Source organism: Ursus maritimus, unplaced genomic scaffold, assembly GCF_017311325.1.
Source record: "Ursus maritimus isolate PB19 unplaced genomic scaffold, ASM1731132v1 scaffold_3, whole genome shotgun sequence".
Lineage (NCBI taxonomy): Eukaryota > Metazoa > Chordata > Mammalia > Carnivora > Ursidae > Ursus > Ursus maritimus.
Window position 1 is genome coordinate 83,463,505 of NW_024425563.1, and position 14,982 is coordinate 83,478,486.

Genomic DNA, 14,982 nt, shown 5'->3' on the forward strand with positions numbered 1-14,982 from the left:
ACGCCACGTGGCTCCAGTACCTCGCAGACCTGAGGAATGTAGTTCTCCTTGAAGTAATTCCTCAGCCGCGGGTTGGCAGTGCGTAGTGAGGCCATGACCAGAGGCCCCACTGAAACTCCCGCCGGCCCGCCGCGCCCCGCGCCGCAGGCACCACGCGCAGGCTAGAGGCTAGCGCGTCCCGGCGTTGCCCTGGCAACCGCGGGGCGGGGCGGGCGCGGCGCAAGAAGGCGCGCGCCCCCAAGGCCGGGGACTGCCGGGGGTAGGCGGGCGGAAGGCGGCCCCGGCCCCGGCAGAAGCGAGGCGAAGTCCGCCTCCCGGCGGCGGCATTGGTCCCCTGTGTGTCCCCTCCGGGCGCACAGTCCCTGCGGCTCTTCCCGTAGTCCTGCCCCCCCGCCCCGCCTCCGCCAAGCTGCCGGATGCTCCCGGGCCGCAGTGGGCGGTTTCACTATTTTAGCAGGGCCGTTTCCGGGAGGAGGAGCTCAAGCCCATTTCCTTTCTCTTCCGGGGGCAGCGCTCGGGTGGCGTCGGGATCCGCTTGCTCTGGAGCCTCCCGCGCCTGGTCCAGCGCTGCGCCCCAGCGCCAGCAGCAGCATGGGCGGCGCCCGGGACGTGGGCTGGATGGCCGCGGGCCTGGTCTTCGGCGCCGGCGCCTGCTACTGCATTTACAAGCTGACACGGGGCCAGCGGCAAGACGGCCGCGGGCTTCGGCTGCGTCCCTCGCACTCCGCAGGTGAGGCTACGGGGTGTGCGGCAGGTGGCCGGGGACGGCGGACCGGGGCTGGGTGTCATCCCTGGGGTGAAGGTCGAAGACAGCAGGCGCTCGTGGCTCTCCCGTGCTCGCAAAGAAGCAGAACCAGGGGAGGGAGGGAGGCTCGTAAGCATGGCCAGGTGGAGAAGCCCAGGTGCAGAGGATGGATCGTCCGCTTGATTGGGTGCGTGTAGGGCTCTGAGCCGCCCCCTGCGTCCACTTAGTTCAAAATCCCGGGATGAAAAGTTGCCCAATTCCTGCCCGAGTGCGGCGTCACAGTGGAGGATTGGTTGGGTTTCTCAAAAGCATGTCGATTGCGCCTCACGTTAAACCTTGCTCCCGGCCTTTGTGTTACCAGAGGGATTCCCGCTACTGTGGCCTGGGTGTTGCGGGGCCTGGAGCGGTGGAAGAAATTGTGCATGCAGTTGCCCTGGGGGAAGGAACGCCAGAGGAGTAGTTCTGCTTCCTCTCGGCCCAGCCTCAGAGGGGAGGTACCTGGAAGTCACTGTGGTTCATATACAAAGTTGCAGAGAGATCCTGGAGATAACAGACACCGATGTACATATCAATTTGAAACGGTTGTCTGCATGGGGAAGGGGGTACCCTCCTGGCGAAGAAGTGCATGGTTAGGTTGCTGTCCAAAAGTCGATTGATGCATTCAGGATTCTGAGGATTTGCTGGATGTTCTGGAGGGAAATTTCAGGTCATGGACGCTTTTACAGAAGTAATTAAAAATAAAATCTCCTGCCAACCAAGAAACTCCTTTCTACAAGTAGAGAAAAGAACTAAAATTTTATTGTTGAGTAAGCATTAAGCTAGATTACTGTTCCATCCCAGGCAATCAGGTAATGGGATTGAAAAGACAGAATTCTCACCCCGTTATGTACCTAGTCAGATAAAATCTATTTCATATTACCTGCATATTCTCAAGAAAAACAGTAGCTTGTTCTTAAGATAGGGCTTGACAGCATAGTTCATCCTAAATTCACTGGTGATTGGGGTGGCTTTTTGTGTTAGCTAATTGCCTTTACCCAAAGGCAAAATAAGACTTCTCCGAGTCTTTATGATAAGCAGGTGCTGACAGCATAGAGCCAGGTGCCAAGGCTAAACTCAGAGATCGAGGCTCCATCATTCTCGGTGTTTACATTTCACACAGATGACTCCAAAGCCCCTAAGACTTTCTTGTGTTGTAAACTGGCAAGAGGGTTACTTAACTTTTTAAAAAGACATTCATTTATTTCGAAGAGACAGACAAAGGATTTCCAGTATAGCTGACTCCTGAACAACAGGTTTGAACTGCACAGGTTTACTTACGCAGAGGTTTTTTTTCAGTAAATATATGTACAGCTCTGTAAATGTATTTTCCTTATGATTTTCTTAACATTTTCTCTAGCTTATTTTATTGTAAGAATACAGTATATAGGGGCGCCTGGGTGGCACAGCGGTTAAGCGTCTGCCTTCAGCTCAGGGCGTGATCCCAGCGTTCTGGGATCGAGCCCCACATCAGGCTCCTCTGCTATGAGCCTGCTTCTTCCTCTCCCACTCCCCCTGCTTGTGTTCCCTCTCTCGCTGGCTATCTCTATCTCTGTCAAATAAATAAATAAAATCTTAAAAAAAAAAAAAAAAAAGAATACAGCATATAAGACATATAACATACAAAGTGTATGTTAATTGACTTTTCAGTAAGGCTTCCAGTTAATGGCAGGCTATTAGTAGTTAAGTTTGGGGGAGTCCGAAGTTATACATGGATTTTCAACTGCTCTGGGGTTGACACGCCTAATCCCTGCATTGTTCGAGGGTCAACTGTACAAGTTTTCTCAAGAAAATACTCTGAAAAAAACAGTAGGGAGAAGGTCTGTTTCCCTTTTGGCACAAAGAGAAAAGCAATTTTCGGGGCGCCTGGGTGGCACAGCGGTTAAGCGTCTGCCTTCGGCTCAGGGCGTGATCCTGGCGTTATGGGATCGAGCCCCACATCAGGCTCCTCTGCTATGAGCCTGCTTCTTCCTCTCCCACTCCCCTGCTTGTGTTCCCTCTCTCGCTGGCTGTCTCTATCTCTGTCGAATAAATAAATAAAATCTTTAAAAAAAAAAAAAAAAAGCAATTTTCAAAAAAAGATTTTTATTTACCCTTACTTACAAAGCCGAATTTGTTGTCTTTGTGTGAGAGATTCTGGATTCAGATACCTTCTCACTTACACTGACTCAACCTGGTGAACACTGACAAAATCTTACTTTTAAACTGAATTTTACCAGTTTCCAAAGTCACCATTACCGTAGGTCAGGCAGCTTACAAAATAAGTTGCTCATGGTCCCTTCTTCCTGAAGCTACACACCTTTATCTTTGGAGAACACTTGACAAGTACCCATGTTTTTCAGCAGCATCCTTAGGGTTCAGAAGATGATCTTTTTTGTTTTAACTGAGGTATAATTGACATATAACATTGTATTAGTGATAGGTGTACAATTTCAGGATCTATGTGTACGTATATATTTGATATCAAATATATATAAGGTATACGTATTTGGTTCGATTTGATATATTTGATTCAGGTGTGTGTACATATTGCGGAATGATCACCGCAATAAGTTTAGTTGACATCTCTCACTTCATAGTTACAGATTTTTTGTTGTTGTGATGAGAACTTTTAAAATTTACTCCCAGCAACTTTCAAGTATACAGTAGCAGTATTGCTTGCCAGCTGTAGTCACCAAGCTGTACGTTACTTCCCTAAGACTTAATTTAAGTTTGTACCTCTGACCACCTTCATCCATTCTAGACTCCCCCTTCACCTGCCTCTGGCAACCCCAGTCAATCTGTTTGTATTTATGAACTCGATTTTTTCATTTTTCTTTTTTTTAAGATTGGACATATAAGTGAGATTATATAGTATTTGTTTTTCTTTCCTGTCTGACTTGTTTCACTTAGAATAATGCCTTCAGAGTTCACCCAGGTTGTTGCAAATGGCAGGATTTCCTCTTTTTATGGCTGAGTAATATTCCCCTATTTCAGTATTCCTGTATATGGAGACCACATTTTCTTTATGCATTCACCTGTCAGTGGACACTGAGGTGGTTTCTGTGTCTTGCTGTTATAAATAATGTTGCAGTGAACATGGGGGTGCATATGTCTTTTCAAGATAGTGATTTCATTTTCTTCAAATACCCAAACGTGGAGTTGCTAGATCACGTGGTAGTTGTATTTTTGATTTTTTGAGGACCCTCCAAACTGTGTTCCATAGTGGCTGCACCAGTTTACATTGCCATCAACAGTGCACCAGGGTTCCCTTTCTCTACATACTCACCAACACCTGTTATCTCTTATCTTTTTGGGTTTTTTAAAATCTCTTTTTGGGGGCGCCTGGGTGGCACAGCGGTTAAGCGTCTGCCTTCGGCTCAGGGCGTGATCCTGGCGTTATGGGATCGAGCCCCACATCAGGCTCCTCTGCTATGAGCCTGCTTCTTCCTCTCCCACTCCCCCTGCTTGTGTTCCCTCTCTTGCTGGCTGTCTCTATCTCTGTCGAATAAATAAATAAAATCTTTAAAAAAAAAATCTTTTTGATACTGGCCATTCTAACAGGTGTGGTTTTGATTTGCATGTTACTGATGATTACAGATGTTGAGCGCTGTTTCATGTATCTGTTGGCCATTTATATGTCTTTGGAAAAAATGGCTATTCAGTTCCTCTGCTTATTTTTCTTAATGATTATTTGGGTTTTTTTCCTGTTGCACTGCATGATTTCTTTATATGTTTTGGATATTAACGGCTTGTCAGATATATGATTGGGGGATATTTTCTCCCATTCCATAGGTTGACTTTTCATTTTATTGATGGTTTCCTTTGCTGTGCAGAAGTTTTTTAATTTGATAGTCCACTTGTTTATTTTCGTTGCTTTTGGTTTTGGTGTCAAATCTAAAAAATCATGCAAAGATCTATGTCAAGGAGCTTACTGCCTGTGTGTTCTAGGAGTTTGACGGTTTGAAGTCTTACGTTCAGGACTTCATTATGAGTTGATTTTTGTGTATGATGTAAGATAGTGGTCCAGTTTCATCTTTTTACATGTGGCTGTCCAGTTTTCCCAGCACCATTTACTCAAGAGGCTGTCTTTTCCACATTGTATTTCTTTGGCTGCTTTGTCATAAATTAATTGACCATAGATGCATACGTTTATTTCTGGGCTGTTCTGTCCCATTGATCTATGTGTCTGTTTTTATGCCAGTACCATACAGTTTTGATTACTGTAGCTTTGTAATGTATTTTGAAATCAGGGAGCACATGCCTTCAGCTTTGTTCTCAAGATTGCTTTGGCCATTTGGGGTCTTTTGTCACTCCATACAAATTTTAGGATTGTTTGCTCTATTTCTGTGAAAATGCCATTGGAATTTTGGTAGAGATTGCATTGGATCTGTAAATTGCTTTGGGTAATATGGACATTTGAATAATATTCTTCTAATCCCTAAGCATGAATAACTTCCCATTTATTTGTGTCTTCAGCTTCTTTCATCAGTGTCTTACAGTTTTCAGTGTACAGGTCTGTATACCTCCTTGGTTAAAGTCCTAGGTATTTTGTTCTCTTTGATGTAATTGTACATGGAGTTGTTTTCTTAATCTCACCTTCTGATAGTTTGTTATTAGTGTATAGAAATGCAGCTCATTTTCTTATACTGATTTCGTATCCTGCAATTTCGCAGAACTTGTGTATTCGCAGCTTTTAGGTGGAATCTTGAGGGATTTCTCTATATAATGTCGTCTGCAAATAGTTTTACTTTTTCCTTTCTGATTTGGATGCCTTTTATCTCTTTTGCTCGCCTGATTGCCCTGGCCAGGACTGCCAGGACTATGTTGAAGAAAAGTGGTGAGAGTGGACAGTCCTGTGCTTGATGTGAGAGGAAAAGCTCAGTCTTTCCCCATTGAGTACGATGTTAGCTGTGGCTTCGTCCTGTATGGCCTCTGTTACGTTGAGGTACATTCGCTCTATACCCTCTTAGTGTTGAGAGTTTTTATCATGAATGGATGTTGGATATTGTCAAATGGTTTTTCTGCCTCTGTTGAGGTGGTATGATCTGTGTCCTTGATTGTGTTACCGCGGCGTATCGCACGGATCGATCTGCAGCTGTGGAGTCGTCTTTGCCTCGCAGGGATACGTTCCGCTTGATCATGGTGTGTGATCTTGTTAATGTAGTGTTTGCTAATATTTTGTTGAGGCTTTTTACGTCTGTATTCATGTGGATTTGGGCTTTCTTGTGGTGCCCTTGTCTGATTTTGGTATCGGTAACACTGGCTTTGTAAAATAGGTTTAGAAGGGTTCCCTCCTCTTCTGTTTTTAGGAAGAGGTTGAGGATTGGTATTCTTTGAAGAATTTGGTAGAATTCATTAGTGAAGCCCTGTGGTCTTGGACTTCCGTTTGTTGGGAGATTGTTGATTACTGATTCAATCTCCTTACTAGTCATTGGTCTGATAAGATTTTTCATTTCTTCAGTTCAGTCTTTGTAGGTTGTATATTTCTAGGAATTTTTCCATTTCTTCTAGATTGTCCAATTTGTTGGCATATAATTGTTCCTAATACTCTCTTATGATCCTTTGTATTTTTGTGGTATCCGTTGTAATGTCTCCTTTTTCATTTCTTATTTCATTAAGTCCACTCTCTTTTCTTGGTAAGTGTAGCTAATGGTTTGCCTGTTTTGTTCATCTTTTCAGTAAACCAGTTTTCAGTTTCATTGATCTTTCTGTTGTCTTCCTACTCTCATTAATTTCTGCTCTGCTCTTTGTTACAATTTCCTTCCAACTTTGGGCTTTGTTCTTTTTCTGGGTCCTTCTTGAGGTGTAAAGTTAGGTTGTTTATTTGAAATCTTTCAAATTTCTTAATATAAGCATTTCTTAATATAAGCATTTAGCACTGTGTACTTCCCTCTTCGAACTGGTTTTTGCTTCATCCCATTCTCTTAACGACTGAGCCACCCAGGCGCCCCTGTTGTAGTTTATTTCTAGTTCACTGCCTTATAGTTGAAAAATACGTATGTTATTTCAGTCTTCTTAAATTTATTAAGACTTATTTTTGTGGCCTACCATATGCCTTATCCTGGAGAATGTTCCATGTGTGTTTAAGAAGAACATCGATTTTGCTTTTGAATAGAATGTTCCATAAATGTCTGTTAAGTTCGTCTGGTCTAACATGTCCAATGTTTCTTATCAATTTTCTGTTGGGGTGACCTATCCATTGATGAAAGTGGAGTATTGAAGTTTCCTCCTGTTCTATTGCAGTCTATTTCTCCCTTTAGGTCTGATTATATTTGCTTTATAAGGTGCTCCTGTGTTGGGTCCGTACATATCTACAAATGTTATATGCTCTTATTGGATTGATTCTTTTGTCGTTATATAATTATCTTCTTTGTCTCTTATTACAGTCTTTTAAAATCTGTTTTGTCTGATATAAGTATAGTTACCCCAGCTTTTTGATTGTTTTCGTTTGCATGGAATATCTTTTTCCCCCACCTTCAAGTTCAGTCTGTGTGTGTCCATAAAGCTGAGTGGGTTTCTTGGCAGCATATACTTAGTGTGATACTGTGATTTTGAATAAGAAATATATATTTATTCTTCATCCCCATTTCTGGCACAAAGCTCCTAAAACCCTTAGAATTTTCTAAGTGCTGTGAGCTATAACGGTATCTTTTGTTATGTTAATGGTAACTTTTGGAAAGCCCGTAAGGATGGGGTCTTGTTACCAGAGGAGGTGAAAGTGTGATTAGAGGGCAATAAACTTAATAAGTAAAATTTTCTCTGAGTTCTGTGAGCTGCTCTAGCAAATTAATTGGACCCAAGGTGGGAGTTGGTGAAATCTCTGATCTATACCCAGTTGATCAGAAGCACCAGTGACAACTTGGACTTGCCCCTGGCATTTGAAGTGGCGGGAATGGGGGGCAGTCTTTGAGGACTGAGCCCATAACCTGGGATCTGATGCAGGTAAATAGTGTCAGAGTTGAGTTGAATTGTAGACTAGCTGGTGTCCAAGAATTGCTTGGTTTTGTGGAAAAACTCCCATATGTCATAATGGGTGACCACAATCAGAATGTGAATTGGGTCTTGTTTTTTTGTTTTTATTTTGTTTTGTTTTTTGTTTTTGTCTTTGTTTTTTTGTTTGTTTGTTTTTATCCATTTGGCCACTCTAGGCTTTTTGATTGGAGACTTTAGTCCATTTATATTTAAAATAATTTTCAGTAGGTATGGACTTTTTGCCACTTTGTTAATGGTTATAGCTGTTTTGCAATTCCTTTGTTCCTTTCTTTTCTTGTGGTAGGTTTAGATTCCTATACCTTTAATGTTTCTTTATCTACCATACGTTTTTGCTTTGTGGTTACCATGAGGCTCACATAAAACATAACAGTCTGTTTTAAGTTGATAATAACTAAAGCTTGAGTGCTTTCTAAAGCTCTGCATTCTTACTCCCCCCACACACACATTTTATGTTTCTGATATCACAGCTTACATCTTTTTGTCTTCTGTATCCCTTAAATTACTGATAGTTATTTTTACTCTGACTTTTAGCTTTTTTTTTTTAAGATTTTATTTATTTATTTGACAGAGAGAGAGAGAGACAGGCAGCGAGAGAGGGAACATAAGCAGGGGGAGTGGGAGAGGAAGAAGCAGGCTCCCAGTGGAGGAGCCTGATGTGGGGCTCGATCCCAGAACGCCGGGATCACGCCCTGAGCCGAAGGCAGATGCTTAACCGCTGTGCCACCCAGGCGCCCCATGACTTTTAGCTTTTATACTGAATTTATAAGAAAAATGATTTGCCCACCACCATTACATTATTCTGAATATAACTATTTATCTTTACCAGCAAGATTTATACTTGTATATATTTTCCTGCTACTAATTAGCACCTTTTGTTACAGCGTCAGAATTTCCTTTTAATATTTCTTGTAAGGCGAGGCTATTGGTGTTGAATTCCTTCAGCTCTTGCTTTCTGGAAAATTCTTTCTCTCCCCTTTATTTATGAAGGACAACTTTGCCAGTTAGATTATTCTTGGTTAACAGTCCTTTTTTTCTTTCAGCACTTTGAATATACTGTGACACTCCCTTCTGGCCTGCAAAGTTTTGGCTAAAAAATCTGCTCAAAGTCTTATACGTAATAAGTAATTTTTCTGTTGCTGCTTATAAGATTTTCTCCTTGCATTTAACTTTTGACTTTTTTTTTTTTTTAAGGATTTTATTTGTTTAGGATCGCCTGGATGGCTCAGTCATTTAAGCATCTCCCTTTGGCTCAGGTCATGATCCCAGGGTCTTGGGATCAAGTCCCGCATCAGGCTCCCTGCTCAGCGGAGAGCCTACTTCTTCCTCTCCTGCTCCCTCTTCTTGTGTGCGCATGCTTGTTCTCTCTCTCTCTCTGTCAGATAAATAAATAAAAATCTTTTTTAAAAAAGATTTTTATTTATTTATCTGAGAGAGAGGGGCCCCCTAAGCTATCTTCACTTTTTTTTTTCCCCTGCTCTGATTGGATGAGTTCTCCTGCTCTATCTTCTAGTTTACTGATCCCTTCTTCTGCTTCATCTAGGCCGTTGTTGAATCCTCCAGTAGTGTGTTTTCGTTGTTGTTGTTGTTTTCAGTTCAGTTATACTCTTCAACTCTGTGACTTCTGCTTGGCACTTTTATTTTCTGTCCCAGTCTTCAAGGAGTGGTCTCATGCAGGAGATGAGCTTTACTATTCAATTGTGCCTGGCTCTTGGTTGTCTCTCCAAACTTTGTGATTGTCCAAGCAGCCTGTTTTTAATAGCTGACGGTAGTTGAGAGTATGGAAGACCTGTCAGTGTTCCCGAAGGGCAGGATCTCATTCAGTGCTTAGATACAGGCTGATTAGAAGCCAGACCTTCAGGTAGCAGCTTTTAAAGTGTGGAAATATACCTGTCAGTGGAAGACAGAGGTGGGTGTCTGTCTGATCCTTCTGTACTGAGCCCTGGAGTAATAGTTTTGAACCCTTTCTTCGTTTGCTACCATCCCACTGAATCCGTGGGCCCTGCTGGCCACTAGATCCGGGTGGGCAGGGGGCGTCTCTTGCGCAGCAGCAACAAAACCCAGGGAGCCAAACATGTGCACAGGCTCCTTTCTGGGAGATACCAGCAACCTGGAGCGAGGCATGGGGAGAGTGGAAAGATGGGGCCATCGGCCTCCCCCGTCTCTGGAGAGTATTGCTGTCAGCCCCTTGACGTTTGTTAAAATAGAAGTCTGCCCCTCAAACTGCCTTGCAGTTATTAAGATAAGCAAATAAGCCTCTTTGATGGGAAGACTGGTTTCAGTCTATGCCTCTGCCGGCCCCAGGGGGGTAATCCATGCTCCGTATGTGCAAGCCCTGTAAAAGCTCTCTCTCCATTTGCTGTAGTCTGGTGGGTGTAATGGATGCAAGTCTCGCTGGCTTTCAGAGCCAGATGTTTTGGAAGCCCATATCTCAGGTAGAAGCCTTGAAAGTTGGAAGACAGGATGTGGGGTCCAAAGCCTTTGCTTCTCATGGAGACACTGGGAGTTGTGAGTTCCCTTCTGGTTGTGTGTTGCTGTACCAGGGGTGGTGGTTATGGCAAGATTGTGTTTCATCGTCTACTATCAGTTTTAGTGTGGGTTTTTTCTTAGTTTTTCTCATTTCTGGATTTCTTTCAGAGAGAATTATCCTCTAGAGATAGATTCAGTGTGTCTGTGTGAGGACATCAGCTCAGGATCTTCCCATGTCACCATCTTGAACCAGAACTGGGTGATCTTTTTTTTGTCTTCAACGTTAAGAAATTTGTGATTCCTGGGGTGTCTGGGTGGCACAGCAGTTAAGCGTCTGCCTTCGGCTCAGGGCGTGATCCTGGCGTTATGGGATCGAGCCCCACATCAGGCTCCTTTGCTGGGAGCCTGCTTCTTCCTCTCCCACTCCTCCTGCTTGTGTTCCCACTCTCGCTGGCTGTCTCAATCTCTGTCAAATAAATAAATAAAATCTTTTAAAAAAAAATTGTAATTCCTATATAGCTAAGACTGAGAGCATTGAAAAGGATGAAAATAGTCCCAAACTGATTCGTTTAACAACCTGATAACAAAACATGATAAGCATAGCATGAAAAAACTATACATCTGTCTCAATTATGAATGAAATATACTGGTTCTCAATAAAATATTAGCAAATTAAATCCATCAGGGTATTAACGTAGTAATATACCAAGGCCAAATGGACATGCAAAGAAGATTCATATTGGGAAATATATTAATGTAACTTATAGCATTAATAGATTAAAAGTAAAAACACATCGTGACCTCATAATAAAAAGGCATTTGAATATTATTGTTTCTTTTTTTTTTTAAGATTTATTTATTTGAGGGGCGCCTGGGTGGCGCAGCGGTTAAGCGTCTGCCTTCGGCTCAGGGCGTGATCCCGGCGTTCTGGGATCGAGCCCCACATCAGGTTCCTCTGCTATGAGCCTGCTTCTTCCTCTCCCACTCCCCCTGCTTGTGTTCCCTCTCTCGCTGGCTGTCTCTATCTCTTCAAATAAATAAAAATAAAATCTTTAAAAAAAATTTATGTATTTGAGAGAAAGAGCAAGCACACACAGGGGGAGAGGGAGAAGCAGACCCCTCTCCCCCCCACTGCTGAGCAGGGAGCCCAATGTGGGGCTCAATCCCAGGACCCTGGGATCATGACCGGAGCCAAAGGTGTATGCTTAACTGACTGAGCCACCCAGGTGCCCCTGAATATTACTATTTCTGATAAAAACTTTTTTTTTATACATTACAAAATGATCCCCATAAGTCTAGTTACCGTCTGTCTTCATACAAAATTATTACAATATTATTGACTACTTCCCCTATGCTGTACTATACATTCCCATGATTTACTTATTTTATAACTGGAAGGTTGTACCTCTTAATCCCCTTCACCTGTTTCACCTGCCCCCAAACCCCTCCCACCTCTGGTAACCAACAGAGGTGTCTTGTGTCTGTGAGTCTAGTTTCTGTTTTTTGTTTATTTTGTTTTTTAGATTCCACATATAAGTGAAATCATATGGTATTTGTCTTTCTCTGACTCATTTCACTTAGCTTAATACCCTCAAGGTCCAGCCATGTTGTTGCATATGGCAAAATTTCAGTCTTTTTTATGGCTGAATAATACTCCATTGTATATGCATGTACACCACTTCTCATTTACCCGTTCACCTATCAGTGGACACTTGGATTGCTTCCACATGTTGGCTGTTAAAAATAATGGTGCCAGAATGGGATGCATGTGTCTCTGTTCAAACTAATATTTTCATTTTCTTCAGATAAAAACCCAGGAGTGAAATTGCTGGATCATACGGTAGTTTTAATTTTTTGAGGAACCTCCGTACTGTTTTCCACAGTGGCTGCACCAGTTTGCATTCCCACCAGCAGTGCGCGAGGGTTCCCTTTTCTCCGCATCCTCACCAGCTCGTTATTATTTGTGGTTTTGACACCTGCCCGTCTGACGTGTGAGGTGGTAGCTCACTGTGGCTTTGACTGGCATTTCCCTGATGGCTGATGAGCGTCTTCCCATGTGCCTATTGCTCATCTGGGTGTGGACTTCAGAAAAATGCCTACTCAAGTATTCTGCCCACTTTTCAATCGGGTTTTTTGTTTTCTGCCACATATATGTGTACAAAATCACACAACTTTAGAGGTGCACCTTTGGAACCAGTTATAATCTTAGATCAACCTTTTTAAATAGATGAGAAAGCCGAGACCCCAAAAGGGGTTGAATGACTTGCCTGCACTTTGTGTTTTCATTTCTCTGGTTTTTGCTTCTAACTACCTGTGTGGCTTCAGGCAAATCTTTAAACAATCCTGGCTTCAGTTTCCTGGTATGTAAAAAGAGAAGTTTGGGTGGACCCCCCCAGTCTTTCCTTTCTAAAAATCTGTTTTTGTCATTTTTTCTCTTTTCAAATATTTTGAAAATATTTGGGGGGGGGTGAAATCCTGCTTTACAGAATGCAAATGAGGCAGGTAATAGATTCAGAAATAAAAGCAGAATCCAGATGTCCTAATTATAAAACTTGGGAGTGAGGAACTGCTGGCCTCTTGGCTTTTTAGAGTTTCTTAACAGGTTTCTTATTTGGCTTTCTCAGGACTTCATATCACTTACTGTTTCCCACAATCTGTACTTGACCCTTTCCCTCATATTTTTCTGTGACTCATCTTTTTTTTTTTTTTAAGATTTTTTATTTATTTATTCGACAGAGATAGAGACAGCCAGTGAGAGAGGGAACACAAGCAGGGGGAGTGGGAGTGGAAGAAGCAGGCTCATAGCGGAGGAGCCTGATGTGGGGCTCAATCCCATAACGCCGGGATCACGCCCTGAGCCGAAGGCAGACGCCTAACCGCTGTGCCACCCAGGTGCCCCTGTGATTCATCTTTAAACAATATACTTAATTATTTTCATTACAGGAGTAATACATATTTATTGTAAAAAAAAAAAAAATCAAAGTGCTTATACGCACAGGGTAGAAATAAGTCATCGGTAATCCAGTGCCCAAAGATAACCGCCTTTAATGATTTGGTATGTATTTTAAAAGAGAAAAGGCACAGGGGCGCCTGGGTGGCTCAGTCAGTTAAGCGTCTGCCTTTGGCTCAGGTCATGATCCCAGGCTCCCTGCTCAGTGCGGAGTCGGCGTCTCCCTCTGCCCCTCTACCCACTTGTGCACACGTGCGTGCATTTTGTCTCTCTTTCAAATAATCTTTTTTTTTAAATAAATAAGAGGCACAGATGTGACCTCATATAGCCACCCCTCCCCCAGCCGTGTTCTGTGGACACGTGCACTGTCTAACCTATAATCATAGTTTTATGATGGTGTTATAAAATGGTTTCTGGTTTTCCTGTGGCAGTTTCTGTAAATAAGGGGTTTTTTTAAGGTAGAGCTATAAATCCTAAGTCACTGACAGATCCAGCATTCGACTGCTCTGGCTTTTACTCAAAATGAAAGCTTTTCTTTTGTCCTTGCCCCCAGCAGGACTGTACCCCAGTCATCGCGCCATGTTCAGGTAAACCAAACACATCACCACTCTAGCAGCGTGGTTGGCTCACTCCCGTAGATTTTACACCTGCCTGACGTGCTCTTAAAATTGTGATCAGAAAAGGTCTGCGTAATGTAAATCCTTTTCCTTAAGTAATCTATGCCTCTAGGCAAGTGTTCCATTGGACACATGCACCTGATTTAAAAAAAAAAAAATGCTGTGGCATGTAGTGCCTTACTAATAGAGAAATGCTGAGTGACCATTGGCTCATTTTTTTTCTTTTTTCTTTTTTTTTAAAGTAGGCTCCATGCTGAGCGTAAAGCCCAACTCAGGACTTGAACTCACCACCCTGAGATCAAGACTTGAGCTGAGATCAAGAATCAAATGCCCAACCAACTATGAGCCACCCACGTGCCCCGTTGGATAATTTCTTAATGTCTATAAGCCACAGTTTCCCATCTATAAATTGATCATTATAATAGTATCTTCTTCCAAAGGTTAAAGATTAAGTGAGTTAAAGCATATGAAGTGCTTAAAACTGTGCCTGGCATCAGAGTGTGCATTCAGGATTGTTTAAAAAAACCTTTTAGGGGCACCTGGGTGGCTCAGTTGGTTAAGCATCTGACTTCAGCTCAGGTCATGATCTCAGGGTCCTGCGATGAAGCCCCACATCAGGCTCCGCACTCAGCAAGGAGTCTGCTTCTCCCTCTCCCTCTGCCCCTCCCCCCACTTGTGCTCACTCACTCGCTTTCAAGTAAGTAAATCTTTTTTTTTTAAATTTTTTTTTATTATATTATGTTAGTCACCATACAGTACATCCCTGGTTTTTGATGTAAAGTTCGATGATTCATTAGTTGCGTATAACACCCAGTGCACCATGCAATACGTGCCCTCCTTACTACCCATCACCGGTCTATCCCATTCCCCCACCCCCCTCCCCTCTGAAGCCCTCAGTTTGTTTCTCAGAGTCCATAGTCTCTCCTGCTTCATACCCCCTTCTGATTACCCCGCCTTCCTTTATCCCTTTCTTCCCCTACCGATCATCCTAGTTCTTATGTTCCATAGATGAGAGAAACCATATGATAATTGTCTTTCTCTGCTTGACTTATTTCACTTAGCATTATCTCCTCCAGTGCCGTCCATGTTGCAGCAAATGTCGAGAATTCGTTCTTTCTGATAGCTCAGTAATACTCCATTGTATATATGGACCACAACTTCTTAATCCAGTCATCTGTTGAAGGGCATCTCGG

The 14,982-nt window shown here is 42.9% G+C and overlaps 1 protein-coding gene across 1 annotated transcript in view; it reads left to right on the top strand.

The window, feature by feature from the left end:
- The first annotated feature begins 491 nt into the window (after positions 1 to 491).
- The window catches only part of ARMC10 (armadillo repeat containing 10), a 42,310-nt gene continuing 27,819 nt past the window's right edge, over positions 492 to 14,982 (top strand). Inside the window, exon 1 of the mRNA XM_008686152.2 lies at positions 492 to 730. Coding sequence (XP_008684374.2) covers positions 592 to 730 — 139 coding nt within the window. The 5' untranslated portion in view covers positions 492 to 591. The remainder of the gene's footprint in view (positions 731 to 14,982) is intronic.